We start from the raw sequence: 26,139 nt of genomic DNA, 5'->3' as shown, positions 1-26,139 counted from the left end.
GGTGGGATGACATAATGTGCACTGCAGCAGAACTGCAGCAGCAATGAAACAAAGGGTCACATTCACACACAGCCATGAAACACACAAAGCCCATATCTGTTGATAAATGTGTACTCTTTCACATAGAAACAAATACACACAGTTTATTTGGTTTCCAAATTCCCATTGTTGGTGGGGGGATTTATTGGATTTGGGTCCTGATTTATTCCCCAGTATTGAGCCCCACAGAGAAGAGCCTCTCTCTCTAAGCCTCTCTAAGTAGGATTTACTGAAACGTAATATTGATTTTCTTAAATGCAACAAACAACTAGCAAATGGTTACAGCTCCATGTGTCCAACCTTCATTTCGGTAGATACCCAGTTTAGGATGTCCATCTTGGAGCGTCTGGAGCAGATGGAACAGAGGATGGCTGAGATAACCAATCAGAACCCCAACTCAGAAACCATGGCAACCAAGGGCGGTGGAGTGGAAGGAGGCGGAGCCACTGATCAGCAGTCTCAAGTAAGGCAGAAAGTGAGAGTGAGCAGTGCAGGTTAACCACATGAAACAAAACAGAAATGTCTTTAGTTATAATTAAGTATTTACATAAAGTCTTTAAAACCTTGTTGATTTATTTAGATTAAATTTGAAGACTTCTTGATGATGGTCTAATGGTTTAAACTCCCACCACAGGTCAGGCTTTTCCAGAATGTCTGGAACTCTCTAAACTTCACATCAGTTTATTCAGTAATACCAAAATATGTGCAACATAATCCAATCAGGAACGAAAAAGCCTCTAACTTTAGATTCAGAGAAGTGTTGTATTATTCTGACATAGTCTTGATAAAAAAAATGTAACCAATATATAGTAGGCCTCTCATAGACCTGTTACTGGACATCGCTGTTCTCTTTTGAAAGATTATGTTTAAAAAACAGACAGACATTTCAACAATTTCAATAAATGATTGCTTTTAACATTGTAACGAGACCTGGCTGAACAGATTGGATGGTGAAATATAATGAAAGTAAACATGAGTTGTGTTCTGCGTTGTGTTGTAATCTTTGCCACTAATTGAGTTTTGGTGAGGATGGCTGGGTGTAAGCAAACTTAATAAAAGTAAATTAATCAGTTTACTTTGATCATGGAACAATACAGATGTATTGTATACACTATGTTTTTAAAGTGGCAAGTAATCCTACAGCGTAGAAAAACAAATCATGTGTAGGAATCAAATATGCTGATGTATCAAGATGCACTGATAATAATTTTATAATTGTATCGTAGCCCTCTTAATCTGGATCAAATCATGAGACGCTTTGAAATGTCCCACCCCTATATTTCATTATCTTGCAAGGGTGTTTCTTTTATTAGGTCACCCCCCTGATTAATGTGTTAATTATATAACAGCCTAAGAATCTCAAGGAGTCAGAGGCTTGGTGAAGTGTCTAACACTACACTTCTTAGTAAAACAATCTTTGTGACCTTGAAAAAACTGTTCACACTCCTCTAACTCAAAGAGTCACTCTGCTCGTTTTTGTCTCTCCAATCCTCCAGATTTCTCCAGATCAGGGTTCATTCGAGGGCCGTGTGGTGGTGGTGTGTGAGAAGATGATGTCTCAGCCATGCTGGGCTTCATCTAATCAGCTCGTCCACAGTAAGAACTCCAGAGGAATGACCTTACTGCATCTTGCTGCAGCTCAGGGCTATGCAGGCCTCATTCAGACACTCATTCGCTGGCGGTGAGTAACGCACAACTGTGACACACCATTGTGCACACACAGACAGTGTCAGTTAATTTAACTTTTGCCGTCTCTACAGCACAAAGCACGCCGACAGTATTGACCTCGAGCTTGAGGTGGATCCACTCAACGTAGACCACTTCTCCTGCACTCCACTGGTGAGTGATCAATATTTCTCAGTGTTGTTTGCAGTATGTGTCTTTCCTTCCGTGCCTTTGTGTGATCTGTGATTTTCTCTGGCCACCATAGATGTGGGCATGTGCTTTGGGCCATACTGAGGCCGCATTGGTGCTTTACCAGTGGGACCCAAGAGCTCTGGCTATTCCTGATTCGCTGGGACGCTTGCCGCTCAACATCGCCCGATCCCGGGGACACACTCGGTTGGCTGAGCTCTTAGAGCAGCTGCAACAGACTCCTCAAGCTCAGGGCCAACCTGCTGACACTTGGATGGACCGGTGGAGGGGGGAATCACAGACCAGCGGAATAAGCAACAGCCCTTCCCCCAACCCTAACTCAGGTGGGAAAGCCTGCTATTCTTGTGGTTTATAACTCTCAGGGAAAGATTCATCTCAAGTTAAATAATCAGTTCATGTAAAATACGTCTCCCACTCCCAGAGGTTCTTAAAAACATCTACAGCTGATTAGCTTAGCTCAGCATAAATACTGGAAATAGCTACCGTGACTCTGTCCAAAGATAACAAAATCTGCCATCTAACACCTCCAAAGCTCACCAATGAATTCATTTAAATTCTAATAAAACAGCAACCCAGTGTTTTATAATTTGGGTTCTACATTAAACAAACAAAATATAAAGTGTCAAATAGTGAGCTTTAGAGGTGGTGGTATGTGTGTTACCTGCAGAGAGAGCCCTGTTTCTGATCACCATTGATACCTATTCCTCGGTGTCAGTGGGTATTATATTATTATTTGTTTGGGAAAAACTCAATGAGTTAGCGTGGTAGTAATCAAAGATGTCATCAGTAGCCTTGCTCTCATATTCCACCATCTTTGTTTCAGCAGAGCTGAGGAGAACCAGAGCAGAGAGCCAACCAGACCACCAGAACCAGAGCTGGAGTCAAACAGGACACGGAGCCCAACAGAGAGCCCAGGGAGAACAGGGAGGCCCACCCCCAGCCAAGAGACTCAAACCCAACCCAGACACCCAGCAACAGCTAGCTAACCCCACCCCTGCCACCAACACCCTCAACTCCATCGTCAACTCGACCCCCAGCTCCAACCCTCAACGCTCTCTCCCCCCCAACACCCTACAAACTCAACCCTCCAACCTCAGCTGTCCAAACACACCTCCTGTCAGCTCCAGCCCAAACCGGCCTCAGCTCCCCAGCGCTCCATTCTCCCACCTGCAGGCCAGGATAGGGAGGTCTGGAGGGGGCCCTAGGTGGAGTCTGAGACAGACGTTAGGGCAGCGTAGCTTAGCCAGGAGGATTTTAGGAAAAGAACGACTGGCCATTCACCTGCGCCAAAGAGTGCTGTCTGACAGGGGAGAGGAGACGGAGCTGCTGACCTATCAGGATAACACAGAGGATTTGCAGGTAGGGGGGGCAGTTTTCATTTTGTTCATGAGCCAAAACCAAAGATTTTGTATGTATGTGAATGACTGTACAGAATTGTACAGCTTGTTTGCATGTATGCCATGTTTGTGATAAAATACATGAAATAAGTCATTAAAAATATAAGTAACCAACTCTCCTCAAACTTTTGGCATCAGTGTGAATAAAGGGAAAACTCCCATGAAAACCTGATTAGGTTAAAAAAAAAAAAAAAGGAGGACAGCTGGTGCAGGGGCAACACTGCCATCAGTTACTCCCACACCCACAGGCACACCACGATGATTGATCAAGTGCACTTACAAGGAAGGGTAAAAAAGGGCACTGCCTGATTTTTACAGAGCTTTGGTACTCTGGATACTATCAAATGCAGATATTGTATCATTTGTTTTAAACGCAACCTTTAAGACGTTTAAGCGATAATAAGCCACCACAAAAAGACATGTGGACTGACTGAAATATGTCCCGTCAGGCATAACAGTTGACCACATGACGAGAGGATAAAAGATGTATTACGACATTAAAGTTTGTTATTTTGGTCAAGACTCTGGCCAAACATTCCCATGAGTTAACCAGAATAATGTGATCATACAGGGCAAAGCACAGAATATAAACTTACAAAAGTGATAATCATAATGGACTTGGGTTATATACTGGAATTTAAGAGTATCATGTTTTTGTGTCATCAGTATAAGCATGAAAACAAGTCCAAAATAAAAGGATTCTTGTTAATTTTAAGGCTAACAGGTATCATAAATGTGTAAGTAACCTGTGCTGCTTGTCTTGTAGATGGACATTACAATGCTAGCTGATCACATCATGGAGGCTTCCACTGGTAGGCTCAAGCAGGAGGCTATGGAGACTGAAACAGAGCCCAGGAGGTTGGGGATCAGCAGTGATGTCAGATTGCTGTCTGGTTACCTCGGTGAGGTGGAGAGGTGAGCCAAAGAATTCCTGAATTCACCGCATTTAGTTCACCCATAAAATGTTTTTATACTTTTTGTGCTAAAAAACTACTTTTTGCTCTCTGCTTTTCTCTAGGTTTCTGAACTCCAAGCCCCAGACCTCTAGCCCCAAACCAAACTCTCTCTCAGGGCCTGAGGATCAGCAGAGTCCTCAGGCTAGGCAAGCCCTGTCCTCCCCCTTTGACTGGAGCTCCTTCCTCTGTGCAGCTATGAAGGAGGAGAGGTTGAAAACTGACTCGCCCTGTCTAGCCATGACGGAGGCAGAACAGGGAGAGTTGTATGAGACCATCAGGCATGCTCTGCACTCCCTCAGAAAACACAAGGTATGCATCGCCTCTGCTCACACACAAAACAATTCAAAGTTTGCCCCAGAGATTGTAAAATGATTATCTTCCTCTGTATTTCTTTAATTAATCAAACAGGCTTAAAAATAATTTAAGAAAGACTTGTCTCTATCCTCAGGGTCCCATTCAGGAACAACGCAAAGAGATTGCAGCAGTGATTCAGCGCTGCTATAAGAGATACAAGCAGGTAAGGGTTAACAACCAGCTGCCTCCTATTATGTCGGGCCGACACACAGTCCATCACTGAATAGATTTGCTTCCTTTCTTCTTTGATTTGTGCCACATTCTTCTTTTGAATTAGAAGTTAGTTGAGTGGCTTATTTCCTTTTAATGATCGAACTTTTTTTATCACTCCAATAGCTCTAATATATTAATCCATAATGAAGCCATAATGCTTAATTATGTCACTTTACTATGTGACTCCATATTGAAGTTGTTCACTTCATTAATTTTGTTTGTGGTGGACAATTTTATTCTTACTCAAGTTAGCTTTATCACCTTTAGTTGTCGGTGCTTCAAACAGCTTAACTTGATATATTATGGTCATCTATTAACAAAAACAAGTACAAGTTCTTAAGGTGTGATCAGTCATGATTTGAGGATGCAGAGTGAAACATTTATATTTTCTTGTCACTTTAAAATGTGCCTCTACAGGTTTCCCAAGCTGGTCTAGCAGACTGAGCACATGATAGTTTTGCAAACATTTTTAAACGGACGCACACATATCTGATTAGGGTAGGATTGTATACTCAATTGCGCACTGGAAATTCACAGGAGAAAAGCGCAAATATTTATGAGTTGAGTTTACAGCTTTGGCATTTTCAGTGTATTATTGAGTTTATCTCCTAAGTTTATCTCACTTGTCTTAGTAATTTGTTTTATTCTGTAGCACTCCGGTGTAGTCATGATGCAACATTACAAAACCTACAGTATGTCACATGTATGGTTGTTGTTATGGTTATAGAGGGCTTTATAACATGCTACTGTCTTCTCTCTCAGTATGCACTTTATAAGAGGATGACCCTGGCAGCCATCCTGATCCAGAGTCGTTTTCGGAGTTTCCATGAGCAGAGGAAGTTCCAACAAAGTCGTAGAGCAGCGGTCCTCATCCAGCAATACTACCGCTCCTATAGACACTCCCTCAGGTAGTTTACTCACACACACACACACACACACACACACACACAAACAAAATACACTGCTACACTTGTGAGGACCCTCACTGACATAAAACTCACCTATTCAACCAAGTCTTTCAAACATCCAATGTCAACTTTCAAACAGCCCTTCAGTTATGTTGAATGGGCAAAATGTCTTCACATCTCCATTTTTGTACATGTTTTTTCTTACTCCTGTGTCTTCGCCTACAGCAGCCTCCTAACAAAAAAACAGAACCAGGCTGCTCGCAAGATCCTTAGGTTCCTGCTCAGATGCCGCCACAGGTGAGTCGTAATACTCTTCAGACACCCTTGCACACACAACCAAGGTCACACAACCATACACATTAGCCACACACACTTAGAGCCCACTGCCACACATGCCGTCACTACACTGGTGCTAATAGTTGGTGTTGTTTTACTGTTCCTGTGAAGCCCCTTGATGGACCATAGGCCTCTGAAACGGGTGAGTCGTCCTTCTCTCTTCTCTCTCACCCTCTCTCCCGGTGGCTGATGCCTGTTTGCATGTCAGCGGAGGGAGGGGGAGAGGAGATCCTGGAATATCACCCTTCCCTCTCTCTCATGTCGCTCTTCTTCCCTCCCTAGCTCCCTGTCTCTCTCTCTCTCTGTCTTTCTTCGAGGACTGCTGAATGATGTCGGTACTCGTGCATGATTGACAGATAGATAGAAGAGCGGTTCTTGCATACGGTCTTCATGGGGGCATGTTCTGACTGACATCAGTAGGGGACTTTAAGTGTCTTGCTTGGCCTGCCGGTCTCTTTTTTATTTGTGCCTTGATGGGTCGGGGGGATAATAGGATGGGGTGTGTGTGTGTGTGTGTGTGTGTGTGTGTGTGTGTGTGTGTGTGTGTGTGTGTGTGTGTGTGTGTGTGTGTGTGTGTGTGTGTGTGTGTGTGCGTGTACACTGGGCGGGAATTTCAGAGGGTTTGGTAATACATTTTAGTTTTGCTCTGAGTATGGCCTTCGGATAAAGTGGAAAAAGACATGCACAGTCACACACACATATATTAATACCCCTCTCTGAGTTTGTCTCTAATGTGCGTGTGTTTTTTCCCCAGGGCCAGAGAGCAGAGAAAGGCCAGGGGTCCTGAGAGCCCACCACCAGGCCCCACACACAGCCCCCTCAGCCTGTGAGCAATCGATAAACCCTCCCCTCCTCCATCTCCTCCTTTTCCCTTTCATCCATCCTCCAAAAACTCCTTCCCTTTCCCATTCCCCGACCTCTTCCCTTGCCCTCTTCCTTCCCCTCCTCCTTCCTTCTCTCTCACCCTCTTTCCCCTCTTATCCCAAGAGGGGAATAAAAAAAACTCTTCCCAGACAGACTGAGGACAGGATAGGTGTCCATCATGGCAGCTCAGACAGACAGACTGCTGGGTAGAGCCCAGGGACCTGGCTCTGCCCACAGCACTGATCCTCCTCCACAGTTTCACTGGGAGGCCATCACATTAACCTCATGGCATTCTTTGCACTCTTCATGGGTATGTTTTTTTGCAAGAGCGAGTCAACGAGTCAGACAAGAGGACACGAGGAAGTGCGCTGACATCCAGCAGCGACTGGATGTGCAGAAAGGCTCCTAAGATGAACAGCTGGCTCCAGATGAAGGCTACATTGACATACAGAAAAATATACAAAACTTTTTTTGCGTTTTGTATCCAAACAGCGATCCATGAAAGAATAAGAAAACATAAACCAAAAAACTCACTTATATGTTGCATTTGCATGCAAGATTTTTTCGCTTATTCCTCCTCTCCATCATCCCGAAGAGCTATAGTGGCAAGTCATTCAGCTGATATCACAAAACCACCAACCACTCTGACTCACAGGCTTACAAACCTATTAATCAGTCACCCGATCAAAAGGGGAGGAACTGCACTTGAATGTAAGAGGGGCATTGTTAGATAAGGGTTGGGGTCTGAATAACGATGTCTTAATTTGTTACATGGACTTTGTATGGAGTCGTTCTCAGAGGCAGCACTTTGCTCGCCTGACGTGGTGTGTCCGTGTTTGTTCAATTCAATGCATGTGTTTGAGCTACGAGCTCCTGCATGCTTGCCAAACTGCTTTAGTGTTGTTTCTTTTGTATTTCTATGTGTAGTTGTGTCTCACTTACGTCCTCATCAACTTATCCTTGCCCTGTGTAATGTGAACTGTGTAAGGACAAATGACTTATTTTGGGTGCTTTTTTTTAACTATTTATTTAAGGGTCTAATTATTTATTTAATTGGCTCAAGAGTGGTTCAGCTTGAGACTGGTTTTTTCCCCCCTTGTGTGGTAAAATATGACATGTTCCAATGGTTAAATGTCTCTGTTAGTTTGTTCTTTGCGTGAACCTCTAAATCCTAACTGTGGTTTTGAGGAGAGAGTCACATACCATTGCCTTGACTTCTTCTTGACTCTGAGAGGTCTCTATGCTTGCTCTGTACAGGACATGGGTCCTATACCTGCCCCTATCCAGGGCACTGGTCCCCATATTAGCCCGTATGGGTGATCAAATCCATATTTTGGACTATTGCATATTCCTGTATATAAACTGACGAGGTAAGGGGATACGGGGACCCTGAAACTTTTTCATAAGAGGACTGTATTTAAGATTATAAATTATTTTACTCCCATAATGAGAACTTAAGACAGAGACCTGGGTACACAGGATGGCTGTATTGCTTGTAAATAATGTAGATATTACAAACGGAGTAATGTGCATGAGATTTAAGACAAAGAAACAGCAAAAAGAACATGTTAGTGGCTATGGACTGTGAGAGGATTTTAACTGCTTCACTTTAAGAGTATCCAGTATAAGTGTTACTGAAAAGAACATTTTGTTAAAGCATGCAACTGAAAAATCTAATGTTAGAATTATAAGTGGGAAAAACAAAGTTAGCTGAAACAATGATCATTCAGACAAAACATTTACACTTTGTGCTTTTGTTTCTTGGCTAGCAAAAATTAAACCCTTTTGCCAGTAGTGCCAATTATTATGAATGCTATTTTTGCCTAACAATATGTTACGCTGGGGGAAAAAACAACACCCTAAAGATATCAGTTAGATCCACAGAGGCAACACACACAGACAATAAACAGTAGAAGAGATCTAGTTCTAGCTCAACCGTAGACCTACAAGTTCTGAGGTTTGTTTAGGGCAGACGTACGTGTAGATGATGATGATGGTGGTGATGATGCAAGTATGAAAATGACACTAATGTGATGAAGACGATGACGCTTGTCTTAATATGAATGCAATGAATGATGATCCCAAAAAAAAAAAAAGGGAAGAGGGCGCTACATTCTTTACAATGTGGTTGTGCTTCAGCAACATAACTAGCTTTTATTAAGACCATTAATCACACCTACAGCAGATCCAGCCTGGCCTCCAGTCAAAGCTCTTCATCTTCGAACAGAATATCTCCTCCCTACCTTTTTTTAACATATCATTTGATTAATTTCTCTCTTGTCCTCATTGTCACTGCCATTAATTGTACGACGTGTACTTTAGACTTCTGGAAAGCTCTGTTTAGAAAGTGCCTGCTCAATAACAGAAAAGTGCAAGCTAATATCAGGAAATATCTATTGTATGTCCTCCAAAACAGTTAGCTGTTTTCTTTTTCCTAAATTGTGTGTTAAAAATGACAGTGTTGAACTTGATCCGAGTCTAAGTTAAAAGCTCTAATTTGTCAGTAGTATGAATGGATGCTCATGGCCTGATTGATGCTGCGTGTTGCTCTATGAGACATACCAGTAATTACAGTATCACTTTATGCCCCCACTTGTGTGTCAGTTTTGCAGTATTAGAAGAAGAAAAACCATAGAATTCAGCGCCTGTGTATGAAAGGCACTGTCAACAAGTCTATTTCGACGTCCCGGTGTCGCTGCTGGGACGAAGATGTGTTTTTTCTCACTCTGTCTGTCTTTCCTCAAAAAATGTTCATGCAGCTTTTAAGCGAAGGCAAAAAAAAAATTCCAGAGGACAAAATAGCTGTCATACACACTCTTTCTTTCTTTCTTTCTTTCTTTCTTTCTTTCTTTCTTTCTTTGTCTTTCTCTTACACTCACTCTCTCACACACGTAAACACATACATGCACGAATGTACACGTTCAGTTAACACAACAAAAAAAAAAGCCACACTTTCTCTCTGTGCTTATGTCTTTGGGAACAATTAAATCTCTCCCTTAGATTTTACTCAGGGTTGAAGAACAGGGAGATGGTATGTGGAGTGTGGAGTATGTGATGAGTGTAATGATGTACCACTACTGCTGACTGTGTACATTGGTGCGTGCATATGTGTGTGCACATGTTTGTGTATGTTAGGGATACTCCAGTTGTTCATGCACTTACCCTAAAACTAAACCCTCTGATTATTCCAGTCTCATGTTGTGAAGCAACAAATGTGATCTTCATCCAAGCATCACTTTTTCTACAAGATAAAAAAAAAATAAAAGTCCAGAGCTCGTATTTTATAGGGTTTTGTTTGAATATAAACTAAATTCAAAGCGAGATGAATTTCTATTTATACACTTGCTCTTGTCTTAAACGCACAAGATTCTTAATACAAACGATTCTTAAATATTTCAAAAATAGGTAGCGGCTATGTGTCGCCTCAATTTTCATAATTAAAACAAGCTGTAAGAGATAGTATATTATAAGATTTACAATTGGAAGATCTCTATTATGTGTGTTTCACGTCTTTTCTGAATTTTCATCACACTGAGAGACAGCCACGGTCAGGACAGCGCTGTCAGGAGCATCCATGCTACGGTATCATCTGAACCTCCTCTTAAACTGCCCCTCCTCTCACATCAGCACAACTGAAGTCACAAGGAACACTGCTCTGGACTCTCTGGACTTTATATATATCGTACGCACACACAGACAAATATCCACACACTACAAACGGCCAAATGCTTGCGCTTATAAGGACACACACACACACACACACAGCGTACACACACACCAAACTAGACACACAGATTGCAGAAAATCCATCAATATGTTCATGTATTTTGGAGAGGATGGTGACTGTAAAAAAAATAAAAAACGTATGTAGATTAGAAGAAGAAGTAAAAAAAAAAAAAAAAAGAAAGAAATATTGCCATAGTAGACAGCTGGTAGACATGCACAGAGATGGCCTCTGTTCTCATAAGTCCGCCTAAAAATGAATGGTATAACCTTTCAGGCCTTGTTTTGAGAGGGCGTGGCCAAACACCACATTGCATGCTAGAATGGTAGATCCTTATAGATAACCTATGGCTAGACCTCTCCTTGCCTTCCTCTTCTTTCACCCCGTCTTCCCTCTCTCTTTGTCTCTCTCTCTCTTTCTCTCTCTCATTTCCTGCTGTATTCCCACCCTGCCTGCTGTTGTGTTCTCCATCCTCTATCTCAGTCCTTCATTCCTCTTTTATTTTATTTTTTTGTAGCCTAGTTTTTACTTTGTTTGTTTTACAAACGTGCATGCACAGGCATCACTAAATTGTTGATGTTTTTAAAAAGAATATTTTGTTGCTGAGGCCATGCAAAGTGTTTTGAATATTGCCCTTATATGTGGAAAATGTCTTCTGAATGCTTTACATAATTTCTGCTGTAAAATGAAATCAGAATAAAAAGAAAATTTGCACTTTAACTTATTTTATTTTTTTTTTGCCTGATTTTTATTTCTGCAAGAGAAACGTTCAGTCTGTCTTGTTAAGCATGCTGACTGTGTAAGCTACAGGGCGAAATCTCTACAAATATATGACCCAAAAACACGATAGTGTCCTGAAAATAACAGAAAATAAACTGTTTGGTACAGTGGCTTCCTCTTATTCTGACATCTTATATTTCTGCATTAAAATGTTCCATTTACAGGACTGACTGGCATTTTGAGAGTGCAGATGTGGACATAAACCTGGATGAGGTGATTAAAGTTGATAACTTTCAAAGTAGTGTGGCAGGATTGTTAATTTTTAATGTACTCAACAAAAATATTAATTCAGGTAAATTCTTGCAACCATGACATTGTGAAGACTGTGGATGGTTGACAAAACAGCAGGCAAGAACTGAGAAGACAGGCTCAATCTAAACCCTCATCAAAAGAGGGATTAAGCCATACTGTTAATGCCAACATTATGAATATGTATTTGCACCATAAATACACGTTTGTACCTATGAATTTAAGGGGTTGTCCATGGAAGCAGATTACACATTTTTAATATATTCTTATTTAAGAATGACTGAGTTGCCAACATTCATGAAAAAGATTTATTTTAAGCCTAAATTCACATGTAAACACACACACGCAGGAAGAGCAAGGAGGCAAGCAGTGGACAGGATGATCACTTACAGATACACAGGATGTATTGTGGTGTGTTAGATTATTATTTGTGCTGTGGAATGTGGCCGTTGATAAATGATCAGGCAATAACCTTATATTTCTATGATTAACTGGTTTTCTCAACATTTATGCTCCTTCCTAACTATCAGAAAACTAAAACATATGTGCAAGATAGCAGAAACCAGTCTTACGACTGTATATAAAGATATACTGTATGTGTATATGTCTCCACTTAGAGTCTGTTTTAGGTTTGTCCGTAGATTGGTGGAACATGTTAGTGCTGCCGGAAAATTACTGGCATGTTACGTCACGTCAATTTGTTTTACCGTAAAAATGCTGTTTACCCATTTTTCTTGACGTTAAACGATACCAAGAGTGACTCCACTAAATCTTTCGATAATGGAGGCATCTTGTAGCAATTATGAGTTACACTTATGGCTCCACGATGTCCTCATTTTAGTTTAAATCGTGATAAAATATGGGCTCATGTCTTCGCGCATGGCGGTAATTACGGTAGCAACCGGAAATGCCGTCAGATTCGCAGCTGATATAAGGACGTGGTTGTTCCGGTGAAAAGAGGATTTAGCTGCTTGAAGACAGCCGGTTTTACAATAGGATTTATTATGTTTTAATCAACAAATGTACATATTTTTTAGGACTAGGTGATATTACTTAATAATATAATGAGACATTTGTGTCTTTCTTCTGGAAACTCGGCACTGTGACGCCTTCTACTGCTGCCTAGCTCTCCATCGACTGAAGAAACAATGCAGGCCTAGCTAGCATCTAACGTTAGCTAGCGGAAGCTAATCGGATAACGCTGGTCCAACAGACTGCAGTGGGATTTAAACCTTGAAGCAAGCCGCTTTTCGACGCTGTAAGAACATCCGATCCGGTATGTTACAACTGTTTCTGTATTTTATGTTGCTTTGCTCGCGGCCCGTGTCATTAAACGTAACTTTATTAGGAGAGGCAAGCCGCTTATTATGTAACGCCATATTTTCCACAAAGTTAACGTGCTAGCTTGTTAGCATTAGCGAGTTAACGAATGTTACCTTGTTGATTCGATCCGAAAAGTCTGTCTAAGTCGACAGGGTAGAGATGTGTTGACAAAATGACGGCCACAAGTATAACTCCATTTTCTGTCAGCTGGCTATATGTCCATTTGAAAACAGTGGCGATTGACTTCATCCAGTGGTGCATCACAGCAGCTCCCCTGTCAGCCCCGAGCTAAGGCTATCTTTGATATACACGGCACATTTGGTATTTGCTGCACAGTGTCTGAACATGTTGACTGTCTTTCCTCCATATCGAAAACGCAAGAGTTGTGATTTCTGACATACGTCCACAGATCCAACTGTCAAGTAGGGTGTCAGTTCTATATAGTTCCACATAATTTACTCGTATGTCCTGCCCCACCTCACCAAGACACAGAAGAGACGTCAACCAAGATACACGCCACTTGCCTCAGCAATAAAGAGAGAGAAAAAGAAACAATAGGATCGTAATAAAATAGACAGTACACTGAAGGCAAAGTTTTCCGTCCTGACGTGCATCACATATGACATTCTTTCTAATGCACCAACCTTGCCAGGCTCTGGAGGTGTACTCCAGTTTATATTGTATTTTACCTGCACATGTCACAAATCACATTCAACAGTTGAAAAGCAAAAACAATAACTTAAGAGACAATTTGCTGGAAGAGCCCAAAAAACCCTTAGGCCTTGTCCAGTGGTCTTCCTAATGTGAAATTTTCAAATAAAACAAATTGGTACAAACGATGGATGACACAGCTACCAACGTCAATACTAAGGTGTATGAAAAATGTAATGAACAGTTTCTGGTCATAATTTGCAGACCTAATGGGGAGTTGGGGAAAGGACAGATCGTTTATTGCAGTCTCTCTCTTTAAATACGTTTTGGACAGACCACAACCATGTGAAGTTCCAACTGAACTGTGAGAGCTAACTTTCATCTCAGATTGGATGGCTTGTAGCATTTGTAGGTGTAGGTGTAAATTGCTCAACGGTTTTGTGGTTTGTGGCTTTTTGCTGTACATTTTCACTGAATAGAATACCAATAAATGATGATCGTGTTATTGTTGTGACCGATATGACCATGAAGTTTAGTTTGACCAGCTGAATCCAGACATCGATTGATATTTTTGCTTGGAAATGGTTGATTCTTAATAATATTGCTGATTGATTGGTGGTCATTGAAATAATCAGTTAATTTGATGCTCCTTTCAGATTTTTTTTGAAAGTGCTTTACAGAGGTGTTTAACTAAGGAGTCTATAGTGTGAAATTCTGTTGAAGTATATTGCAGGTCTCAGTGTGAGACATGGCAAACCTACTCCATGTCACAGAAGTTTCAATGCTGCATGTGGTCTACCCTTACAGACAGGGTGGACTGTTTCATTAGGCATCACTAAAATAATAGAGCGTGTGTAGCAGTGTTGCACATGTGTAATACATATGTACATATGCTTTTTCATAATTAAAGATGTTGTTTATGTGATTCAGGTTCTGTATTGCACTCCTGTCTAATTCTCATCAATCTCTTTTCAGCTATGAGCTCTCAGCTGCAGGTCTTCTCTCCTCCTTCCATCTCCTCCAGTGCCTTTTGTCGTGTGAAGAAGCTGAAGGTGGAGAGTAATGTTTGGGATGTGTCCACCACTGAAGCGTACAGCTCTATAGCAGGCCAGTCAGCATACACCTTTGCACCAGCCCTGGCTGTGCCACCCTTTGCACCGTCCCTGGTCTTCCCCCCTGCAGCACCTGGCTCCAGAGGTCAAGTGGTAGTGCGGGCAGCTGATAGCACTGGTAGTCTTCCCCGGGGATCCAGCCGGCGTGTCACGGAGCAGGCGACGTCTTCCTCTTATGCTCATGCTGAGGTGTCCTCTGAAACGAGGGGGCACAGGCACGGGCAGAAGAGGAAGATTGAAGAAGCCAATGAAGGCAGTGGCAGTGGATGTGGCAGTGTCCAAATATTAGAGGAGCTCTCTGCTCCTGCAGCAACTTACTCCACCCGTACAGGTGGTGGTGGAGGGGGAACAGGCCAGTCTATACCCCACTCAGCTCCAACCACCAAGAGCAGCAGCTCCAATGGTGAAGGGGATTATCAGCTAGTGCAGCATGAGATCCTCTGCTCCGTGTCCTGCAGCTATGAAGTGCTGGAGTTTTTGGGAAGAGGCACGTTTGGGCAAGTGGCAAAGTGCTGGAAGAGGGGCACCAATGAGATTGTAGCTATCAAGATCCTGAAAAACCATCCGTCATATGCTCGTCAGGGCCAGATTGAGGTAATCAAACACAAGTTTGAAGATAAATAACTTTTGTATTCTGCATTGATAACCAACCTACATGTACAGTGGTTACTGGTTTTAGACTGATTCAATAACTGTGGCTTTACAGAGGTGTGTGGGTGCGTGTGCGTGTGTGCGTGCATGCGTGCGTGCACCTATCTCAAGAAATATACCACTGAACAGTCGGTGCAGAACATTTGGCAAATCTGTTCAGTCTGAATGTTTTGTCTGATATCCTGACTTAATGGATTTAATCAGATGCTCTTTATCAGTTTGCACTTGTGAATATGAAATAGCTTCATATACAAGTTATTCATGCCTCCAAGATGCTCTCAACATAAGTCACTTTAAGCCAAATATATTGTGGTCGACTGACTAAAAAGACAAACTGGCTCTGACAGACGAGGAGACATTTTCAGACTGTCTCTCCTGGCAGGCATATTTGTCATCATTTACTCAGGTATTCACATGAAAAGAGATAGAAAAAGTTGCGTCAAGACTGAAAAAAGAAACTACTCTTTGCTCAATATCAAATCAAATGTAATAACACTGTGTTCCTACCTGTCATTTGCTCCTTTTGTATTAGAAAAGGCCAGCCACACAATCAAACTAGGATCGTGGTATTGTGTTTACTTGGCATTCACCTTTTCTGCAAATGCCTCACAGATTTACAAGGTCTGTGTTGATTAGGGCTATTTGAAGTGCAGCTGATGGGAAGTGATTCCATGACAGTTTTAGTACCACCGACATGCTGCATTATCAATAACTTTCAGCAAACAACAATGCCATAAACCAAAGCATTGTTGCGCATGTCATTGTGATGTCTTGATGTTTTAATATATTACATATAATATTATAAGCAGCACTTACATGGAGTTACTTGGTTCTCTTTAATAGGTGGGCATCCTCAACCGGCTGAGTGCAGAGAACGCGGATGAGTACAACTTTGTGCGTTCATACGAATGCTTCCAACACAAGGGTCACACCTGCCTGGTGTTTGAGATGCTCGAGCAGAACCTGTACGACTTTCTCAAGCACAGCAAGTTCAGCCCACTCCCTCTTCGGCACATCAGACCCATCCTACAGCAGGTTGGTAAAAGCTTTGGCAGATGTTCGTGAAACCGTTTTTAAAACTTGAACCAGAGTCGTAGAACTGTCCTCATCTTCGTATTACTGCTGGATAAATATTTGTGTGTTTGCGTCTTTTAGGTGGCTACAGCGCTGATGAAACTGAAAAGCCTGGGTCTGATTCATGCAGACCTGAAGCCTGAGAACATCATGCTGGTCGACCCCCTCAGACAGCCCTACAGGGTGAAGGTCATTGACTTTGGCTCTGCGAGTCATGTGTCCAAAGCTGTCTGCTCAACCTACTTACAGTCCCGTTACTACAGGTTTGTGTGTTTTGTTTTTTTTAAAAATCCAAATACATTTTCCTTATTATGTCGTTAGAATGGACTTCAGTTCTGTATTTTCTGTGCTAGTCCTTAAATATTCTGTTTGCTGTCCAGGGCTCCAGAAATCATTTTGGGCCTGCCATTTTGTGAAGCCATTGATATGTGGTCTTTGGGCTGTGTGATTGCTGAGCTGTTTCTGGGCTGGCCTCTCTACCCAGGAGCCTCTGAGTATGACCAGGTCAGTATTAACATTAATGTGCTATGCCTTTTGTCTGGGAATGAAAAGATGCTTTAAGGCTGCATTATGAGTGAGAACAGAGTCTGCAAGCAGGTCATGGAAGTACTGTAGGTGCTCTGTAGAAACACTGAGTGCTGCTAGTAATGCTAAAAACCAGAGATAACAAAGTGCTTCAGAAGAACAAACACAGCAACAAGCTCTGAGGGATATGTTTGTCAGTGCTATGGCACTTGCGTGGTTGTCTCGCTGTGATTCCCAAAAATTAAATGTTTTTTTTGTTTTGTTTCCAGATCCGTTACATTTCTCAGACTCAAGGCTTGCCTGCAGAGTATTTACTGAGCGCTGGCACTAAGACCGTTCGCTTCTTCAATCGAGGCCCTGATTCCAGCTATCCACTCTGGAGGCTCAAGGTTAATATAACCTCATACTAATCCTACTGAGTTTCAGGCTATTAAGTAGCCTGTAAATGATCATTGAAATATATTTAAAATATAAAGAAGCCTAAATGATTTTATTATTTGATTTGAATTGTATGACCTAATGTCTATAAGAAATAGCTTTGGCACGTAATGTGAAACAGAACTGGCTTTCATTTTTCAGACCCCATCAGAGCATGAAATGGAAATGGGCATCAAGTCCAAGGAGGCCAGGAAGTATATTTTCAACTGCCTGGATGACATGATGCAGGTAGATGGCAATTTCTTGCATAACACCTAATTAAGTGCATTTTCCCACATTGCACACTTTCGCTGCACCAGTACCACACACACACAAACAAGATATCACATTATGTTTATTTTTTTTTTTAATCACGTTTGGCTGTTTTTTTTTTTGTCTATTCCAGGTCAACTTGTCTTCTCATTTGGAGGGGACCGACATGTTGGCTGAGAAAGCTGATAGACGAGAGTTTATAGACCTCTTGAAACGGATGCTCCGCCTGGATGCCGACAAAAGGATCACACCTACAAAAACTCTGGGTCACCCCTTTGTCACAATGAGCCACCTTGTGGATTATCCCCACAGCTCTCAGTAAGTGTGTCATAGGAGGACGTTCTTTTGAGCACTGTTTCATGTATATGTTATGAGTGAAATATTTAATGGCAAAACTGTGAATTCTGTGCAGTGTGAAGTCCTGCTTCCAGAACATGGAGATCTGCAAGCGCCGGAGCTCCTACGATAGTAGCAAATCCCTCTACTCCACCAATGCAGTCCCCAGTGCTGCAGCAGGCAACCTCACTGTTACCTTCAGTAGCCAACTCAACCAGCATAACCAGGTATGACCCCAGTCCTTAACATAAGATCTTAAGTGTCTGCAAGTTCAGGAGGGTCCAGAAGTGCCCACATAATCCAAAACTAAGTAATCCAAAGCAGCAAAATGTTGGAAATAACATCATTATTTTGTTGAACTTATGAAAGTGGTCAAAATAATAAAAAGTATAAAAGTATACTAAACTGATATGCACAATATGTGACATGTGGAATGCATCCTCCTGAAACTAGTATAAACAGAACTACCACGTGTCCATGGTGTCGGCAGCTGTCTGTGCACGCATCAGGGAGTATGATCCAGGCCTTAATCAGTCCATCTTGTTTGATTTCTCTACCAGGTGCCTTCTGCGGGGGGAGCGGTGCCTTTGCTGAACTACCAGCCAGCTCTGTACCAGCAGGCGACTATTAACATTCCTGGGCTGGCTCAACAGAGTGTCCCAATTCCAACACGTCCCGCTGGGCTGTGTAGCCAGACAGAACCCTTTCAGCAGACTCTCATTGTCTGCCCTCCCTCCACTATTCAAGGTAAATGTTACATTCAGACTGAAAAAACTTCACAAGGTGGATGACCTATCATATGTCAGGAATTTCTCAGTGCTGATGCCACTTACAAATGACTCTAATTACGTTTGTGTATATATAAAGACTTGAATTGGAAGCTTATATGCTGCAATAACCCCATTTCCTTATTTCTGGAACAGGAGATATTTAAAAACAAATCTTATTCATTGATCTGCTTGTTTGGGATTTATTTTTTCAGGGCTTCAGCCATCCAGTAAGAGTTCCAGTTTCCCTGTGAGGATGGAGAACTCTGTACCCATAGTACCTCAGAACCAGTCTGCACAGTCGTTGCAGATCCAGCCAAGTATGCTCACACAGGTAAGAGTTTGTAAAGTCTGTAAATGTGCTGTCAGAACATAAAAAAAGGTGAAATTTCCTCTACTTTCTTTGACAATTGACAAAGGTGGATATAGAAACTGTTCACATTATGACCAAATCAGAGGGATTACCCGTATGGATAAATGAAAGTGCACCTCATTCTTAATTATTTTTTGGTAATTTTTGCAGTGATCTGGTTCATTGTAGCATATGGAACTATGCTTCAGACTGGAGCGTTGGTGAACAGTGAGAAGCAGAGTGACAGCTGTCTCATCTGAATGGGTCCAAAGTGGGTCAAATGTGAGAAGACCTGCGTCACCTGCACATCTCTCGTAAAAAAGGGGTGTTCGGTTAGGTCAGGTTCATTTGTGGATTTTGTGAATGTATAGATTTGTAGCATTAGGTAGGCCGATTTACAGCATTATGCACCTGCATATAGATATACAGACAGTAATGTGGATATCTTGGCTCAGTTATTTACCTTGGTGAATACTGATATGATAGATTTCCAGAGTAAACAAGCACATGTTTTTGCCATTCCGAAACATAAATTCAGGGCTGCAGACCAAAAATATGTCAACGTCAATGACTGATACCATGTTGTTAGCACCAAGCTGAGAGCAGTGGTTTCCAGGATTGCTTATTCGTGGGTGCACTGAGTGCATTTGAGAAGTCTCCCTATTGGGGTGCTTCTTTCAAGCCCCCCGCCTCGGTTTGCTGCCAGCAGAGCAAGCCAACATTTAGTGAGGACCAGGTTAAGATATTTTCTTAAATAAAGAGGTTTGCCTTCAGTAGAGATCTGGCTGTATTTAAATTAGTTTATACCATTGACCTGTGAAATAACAGTCCATGCTGTTTTTATCATTTGCATTTCTGTTGATTGCATTTCAATTTGGATTTCCTCCCAGGACTGATTTGGACTGCCACATAGCGCCAGGCCTCCTTCATTCCCACTCTCATATCTGGGATGGAGGCCAGATGTTTAATGCAGGGGACACATCTGGCTAAAAAAAAAACCCAGTTAATTGCTGTTTGCCAAAATTAGGAATAATTGCTGCACACAGCAGAGGTCAGGTTCCCAGATGGCCACTGGTACAAGTGTGTTTGTGTGTGGATGTGTGTGTATGTGTGTGCGTCTCCTGTGCAGCTGGTTTTATCCGCTCTGTCCCCCTTTTTTTGGTCTGAATCAGATACAGCCTTGAACTGCCCTAACCCTTCCCTCCCCTATCCTCCCTCCCTCCTCCAGGGTTCCTGCACACCCCTGATGGTGGCCACCCTGCACCCACCCTCAGCAGGCATAGCCCCCCAGTATTCCCTGCCCCTCGGGCTGGGCGCCGGGGTGGGTCGGCCCACCCTCCTGGAGCACACAGCCACAGTGCTGGTAAAGCAATGATGACATCCCCGAAGACAGACATGCACATGCACACTCCCTTTATCACTAACAGTGCCATCTCTCTCCTGCCCCTTCCTCTACCTTTCATTTGTTTGCAACTCTCCCTCTCCCTCTGTGCCACACATCGTATGGGGCTGGTGTTTATTTTATGCATCTCCTGCATTATGCCTTTTCACATCCGGAGTTGTCATGGTTGTCAGAATCATGGTTGGTGGACACTTATTTTTCGGTCTGGGATCATCAATATTGTTTTTTTTTTTTTTTTCCTTGAATTCCTTTAAAACCAAATTGACAGAATTTGCAATCTGTTTCCAAAGGACGACCCCTCCCCACAGCATTCACACACTCTCATTCCCTCCCCGCACAGTCTCTCCCCATAGGTGTGCTGAAGGCATGGAGCGCATGTGTTGCCGCGTTGGTCTGCGCTTTGCTTGAAGCTTCTCTAGTCCTGTCCTTCCTTGGTTACAGCAGAGGAGATTGCAGCTACAAAGCCCACTAAATCCCCTACTCAACAAACCAACTCTCTGACACACATCTTTTTGTTTCAGCCCCAGAACATGTGGCATGCCTTCCCCCAAGACAGCTTATCAACAAACTGTTCGGCATCAGCGAACTAAACTAATTTTCTTCCCTCAGTGTTTCTTCTTTAACAGGCTCCATGGTTCTGTGTATACTTGTCTCTATACCTGATCTGACCGTTTACAGCGCGTCATTGTTTGTGCTTTGCATGATTTCATCTTGTGCATTTGTTGCAGGGCAATGCTATAATAAGGGAATGGCTTGGGAAAGATTTGCTCGCTTATCTGGCTTTGTGCTTTTTGCCTGTAGAAGAGATTGGCCAGTTGGTTTACCGTGTTTCTCAGCATGGCTCAGTTTGTCTGGCCCATTCCAGCACTGAAATAATTTGTGTTGATTCAGTAAAATATGATCCTTGATATATCGTGTACTGAAGTGTGAGTGTCTTGTTTTTTCTGTTCTCAGCAGGCCTGGCCCACTGGCACCCAACAGATCCTCATCCCATCATCATGGCAGCAGGTCCCAGGTGTGGCCATCCACAGCTCCGCACACCAGTCAAATGTGGCTGAATCACCCCTGGAAACGCACGATGCTTCCACAGCACAGGGACACAGCTGGAGGTGGGTCAACTAAGGGCAAAAAAACAAACATGTAGCACGATCGTCTCAGGTGCAGCACTGATGAGTTCAATAAAATGGCTTTCTTTGTGTGTCCTCATTTTACCTGTGGCGTCCACCACTAACCTGTCTGAACTTTGACCCTAACAGGAGCACAACCCAAGCCAGGACGCAGCAGGAGAGGAAGAAGGTGAAAGCCCGACGTGGAGAGAACAGGAACAGGTTTGTAGAGCCCTGCAGTTGTTATCTCTGATTTTTATGAATTGATTTTTGCGCTATCATCAGGGTTTGAGCTGTCACGCCAAATGACAGATGGCTAAAAAAAAAAAAAAAACAGATGTCAAACCAAGAGCACAACAGCAACTGCTTATCACATGTTTTTTTTTTTTTTTTAATGTGGTAGATTGGAGTTATATTATTCAAGAGGATAATTCTACCTCCAAATATCTATTTTTATGGCAAATAATAAATAATTTTAAGTTTAAAAAGCAAATCCATAATTTACAAGCATTATGTGAAAATGTGTCCCAACCACCCCCGTCCCCAATAACAATTGTGGGGGTGGTGGTGAGTTCAAAGGCTTCATTATTAAAAGAAGGTTATACTCTGACTGAATCAACAGACATTAGTAGGTTTAAAAATGATTTTCCAAGTGCCTTTGTGTTTTTTGTGTTATCATAGCTGAAATCACATTTGATTTGGACTTGACTTCAAAGCTCAAAATTAGCTTTTTTTTTTTTTTTCCTTTCTCTCTGTCCAGGGGTATATCAACTGCATCGTTACTCAGCAGCAGTGGCGTGACCCCACCTAGCGCCAGTGCCACGTTGTCCCAGCCAATCATCATCTCAGACACACCCAGCCCAGCGGTCAGCATCATCACCATTCACAGTGATACTGACACAGAGGACGAGCGCAAGTTCCATCCCGCCAGGTGAGGATAAGCAGCTCGTCTGAGCTCCTGTTTTTGTTTTTTTTTTCAGCATTGCTAACGCTTCCGCTACTTTGAACACGCAATATATGCAACATAGCCACTCCAATGTTGGCAATTCCAAAATTGTCTGACCAGATGACTCTGATATACCGGTCTCTTTTTCTTATGAAATAACACTGTTCATCTGTTTGCACAGTGTTGGTTTGAGCCAGCGCACAAACGTCATCAGCTGTGTGACCGTCCACGACTCGGACTCCTCTACAGCCAGTCCCCTGACTCCTCTGCCTCGGGCGCTCAACCCAGCTAGCACCGTGTCATCACGCCAGGCAAAGTCTCTGGCAGTGGTGGCACCTTCAGTCAAAACCCAGGAGAGAGGGGCAGCTTCACGCGCACGCTTGGAGACAGGTGAGAGTGACTGACAAACTGCCGACTGTGTGTAATATGAAATGCATTGTATTTCAGGTGTGATAATAATAATGATAATGATAATAACAACAACCACCTTGTATTAATAGTGAACTACATTAAGCCGAAGAGATCATCTAACCGACAGCCCTGCAGTTCAGGGGAGAGCATGGATCGTCATGGACTGGTGCCAAGTCAGTCACATCCTTTAAACCTCAGCCAGGTGACGTGTTTTTTAACTGTCATGTTTATATGATGCCATAATTAACTTTTATGTGCCTCTTCCAGTGAACTGTTTTCATTGTACTGACATTTTAATGACCATGATGACCTGCCAGACACTGCAGGTAAAATATTATGTAACCACTTGATGGGAAAGCAAGTTCAGTTTTGAGTAACTAGCGATGATTACCGCTGTTGAATCTGAGGTTTGTATGAATGTAAAAACAGAGGACATTCTTACCCATAGGACACTTATGATGGACTTCTTACCGACAGTTCAACACACAAACACTTTCAACGAGTAATCTTTAACTCTGGTTATCAGGAAGTTTCCGAGTGTCAGATATATTTACTATTGATTGTGTCCACAGTGCTCTCTGCTGGACAAACAGTGTAAATGGAGTTGAATTTGTGAACGTCCAAAAGCAAATTGTTTATGTGCGGTGGATCTTTTGCACAGGTTTTAATAATCATCTAAACAAAACCAACTGTGCGGCATACTGTACTAATGATGTTTCATTTTAGGTTCAGCCTGTGGTTTCTTCATCTCAGGAGCGTTCGCACAGTGACTCATCTTTGCGGCGCCAGCAGACGTTCCCTCCAGCCGTCTCGGCCTCTCACTACAGCTTCTCCGAGGTGTCCGCCCTGGCCTCTGCCTCAGCCCCCGGCCCGAGCCTGTACACGTACCCAGCCTCCACCGCCCTCTCCACGGCGTCTCAGGCCATGGAGCAGCTGCTGGGCCGCGGTCACTGCAGCCACGGGCACTCCCCCTCCGCCTATGCAGCAACGTACACCTCATCCTCCTCCTCCAGGAGGGACTCGGCCAGTCGTAAGGATTCTGTCAGTAGTCTGCTGCACGGCCTCCCCGCAGCCTACCAGCATCAGTTTGCCACTGGTTCTCCCTACGTCAGTGTGACGCCCCGGGCCGAGGCTTACAGTGCCTACCAGCTAAGTCCCAGGCGCCTCACTCAGTACCCCTACCTATAGGGGGCTGCACACACTCGGAACAAAGAGGATCTACTTCCCCACATGCTATCACAAAGGGACATTTAAACTGTTTCCAGTAGAATAACTGTTGGTCTTTTACTTGTTTGCTGCTAAGGCGGCACTTCACCTCCAACTCATTCACATGCTCTTCTGGACTGTTTTTAGTGTTTTTGAGATGTCCTTTGGTATCGTTTGATATTGTATCATTTTATCTTCCCGTAAAACTATTGTTTATAGCCCTTATTTTATTCCCATTTTATCCAGATGTATAATTAAGGCGATGTGTTAAATGTATTTTACTCCTGTTTATCTTGAGGTTTTGTGTGAAGAGAGATTATCCTCCTGTCACAAACTGCAATGACACTTTAGGTGAGCTATTCGACGGGGCTAGCAAACAAAGAGTTACAAGCCGTTGGCTTTTTTTCAAGATCCTTGTCATGAAAGTTTTCACACTAATCCAATGAGGCCCTGTGTTTTAGCAAAGATGATAATGACTGTACCTTAATCATGTCTCTTTTTTCACAAATATGTCATTTTAATATGTTTAAATTATGTTTTTTGTCAGCGTGAGGGAGGAAGAGGAAGGTCCATGAAGATGTCGAATAAGAGGACAGTGTGGTGGAAACTGTGATGGGTAAATGTTTAATTTAAGTGCACATGTGATAGTCTGTTAATGTAGTGACAGTGTTTAGGCAGGATTAATCATATTCCTTATGCAATAGAAACTTTCTTTTTTTTCCCCAAAACTGCATCAACTGAGTGCTGAATGTATTTATGAAGTACAGACGAGTGGGATCACCATCCTGAGGAATGACGTGAAAAGTTTTTGTTTTAAGAAAAAGTTATTAAGTATTAACCTTCTTTCCTCCTTTCTCTCCTTATTAAATATAGAAGAAAAAATGTATCTGTGAATCCTGACTGTGTAGGACCTGCTCATCATGAAAACAGAGTTATGGCCAGTTCTTACTGTTTTATATTTTTTAACTCGGCTCACAAGGAAGTTGTACCAACCACCCACACTGCTGTACGATGACTGATGAAATTAAGAATGCAGTCTGTTATGTAATAGGTCGTCTGATAAGTTAGTTAATATCTGATGAGAAGCTACTTTAGCAGGTCAGTCAAGGTGGTGCTGTCGACTAAACGCGCATCTCTTTTTCTCCCCACAAAAATGTGCAAATGTGGCCATTTTTGGCTTCAGTCATGTCTGAATATAATATGTATTTGTTTTTCACACGTGGATTACTACGGTTATCGTTGTCTGAATTCAGAGAGCTGTCTCCTGCCACCGTCTTTACTTTAAGGAGGTAAATCTCGGGATGCTTTCTGTGAGTCATGAGAGCTGTTTTTTTTTTGTTTTTTTTTAAGTAAATCCTTCCCTGTTGTTTGCATCCATTTTGTGTTGTAACGTCTGAATATTTAACTGTATTTCATCTTAACATAGTATAGTTAAAGAGGCTATTTGGTAGAACTAATTCAGGGAAAAAAAGGTGTCATCCCAAATAATCCACTGTCACTGTTTTCAATAAAATAACCACAAATTCACAACAGATTGTTTTCATTATTTTTCACTACCTAGTCCAACATCTGGCGGTGATTTAGTGATTTTATTTCCTTTGTTATTCTACGTTGAAACTGCTGTACGATCGTTGAACCATCTGCACAGTAGCTGGCATGAGTGTACACACAATAAAACCTGAGATAAGGGCCGTTCCAACCTTTCCATTAAATGTTGAAAAGGGTCCAGTGAATCTTGTCTATGAAAATGAAGTAAAAAGAAGTTATTGGATATATTATGAGCTATCCACATGGGGAAAAAAAAAACATATAAAGCAAGCAAACCATTAACCGTGAACTTTAGATGTAAATAAGTCACAAATGATCTACAAGTGACACCGATCCAGATAGAT

General features: G+C 42.4%; 2 protein-coding genes across 13 annotated transcripts in view; both read left to right on the top strand.

The window, feature by feature from the left end:
* LOC119020785 (calmodulin-binding transcription activator 1-like) overlaps window positions 1–11,369 on the top strand; it is a 61,425-nt gene extending 50,056 nt beyond the window's left edge. For 4 of the 9 annotated variants that reach the window (XM_037100424.1, XM_037100433.1, XM_037100428.1 and 1 more), the window contains 11 exons: window positions 354–502; window positions 1,536–1,720; window positions 1,800–1,878; window positions 1,970–2,237; window positions 2,738–3,273; window positions 4,078–4,226; window positions 4,330–4,576; window positions 4,716–4,784; window positions 5,597–5,742; window positions 5,968–6,039; window positions 6,833–11,369. In XM_037100424.1, coding sequence (XP_036956319.1) covers window positions 354–502; window positions 1,536–1,720; window positions 1,800–1,878; window positions 1,970–2,237; window positions 2,738–3,273; window positions 4,078–4,226; window positions 4,330–4,576; window positions 4,716–4,784; window positions 5,597–5,742; window positions 5,968–6,039; window positions 6,833–6,908 — 1,976 coding nt within the window. In that variant the 3' untranslated portion in view covers window positions 6,909–11,369. Of the gene's footprint in view, window positions 1–353; window positions 503–1,535; window positions 1,721–1,799; window positions 1,879–1,969; window positions 2,238–2,737; window positions 3,274–4,077; window positions 4,227–4,329; window positions 4,577–4,715; window positions 4,785–5,596; window positions 5,743–5,967; window positions 6,040–6,189; window positions 6,221–6,832 lie in introns of all 9 variants that reach the window. The other 5 variants (XM_037100431.1, XM_037100430.1, XM_037100425.1 and 2 more) reach the window with 5 other exon arrangements.
* A 1,260-nt stretch (window positions 11,370–12,629) lies between these two features.
* si:ch211-160o17.4 (homeodomain-interacting protein kinase 1) lies at window positions 12,630–25,779 on the top strand. 4 transcript variants are annotated; one of them, XM_037101482.1, is made up of 18 exons: window positions 12,630–12,971; window positions 14,645–15,375; window positions 16,276–16,467; window positions 16,588–16,769; window positions 16,887–17,010; window positions 17,301–17,420; window positions 17,611–17,697; window positions 17,855–18,039; window positions 18,134–18,284; window positions 18,618–18,804; window positions 19,040–19,158; window positions 20,405–20,539; window positions 21,536–21,687; window positions 21,835–21,906; window positions 22,445–22,615; window positions 22,812–23,020; window positions 23,131–23,243; window positions 23,768–25,779. In XM_037101482.1, exons 2-18 carry the CDS (start codon window positions 14,647–14,649, stop codon window positions 24,227–24,229), a joined length of 3,390 nt encoding a protein of 1,129 aa, XP_036957377.1. In that variant the 5' UTR covers window positions 12,630–12,971; window positions 14,645–14,646; the 3' UTR covers window positions 24,230–25,779. The 4 variants fall into 4 exon arrangements, with proteins under 4 accessions (XP_036957377.1, XP_036957376.1, XP_036957379.1 ...); XM_037101481.1 differs by having other exon boundaries at window positions 21,533–21,687; XM_037101484.1 differs by lacking the exon at window positions 20,405–20,539.
* The last annotated feature ends 360 nt before the right edge of the window (window positions 25,780–26,139 follow it).

The sequence above is a fragment of the Acanthopagrus latus genome, chromosome 6, assembly GCF_904848185.1.
Source record: "Acanthopagrus latus isolate v.2019 chromosome 6, fAcaLat1.1, whole genome shotgun sequence".
NCBI classification, from domain to species: Eukaryota; Metazoa; Chordata; class Actinopteri; order Spariformes; family Sparidae; genus Acanthopagrus; species Acanthopagrus latus.
This window is presented reverse-complemented; position numbering and strand designations above follow the sequence as displayed.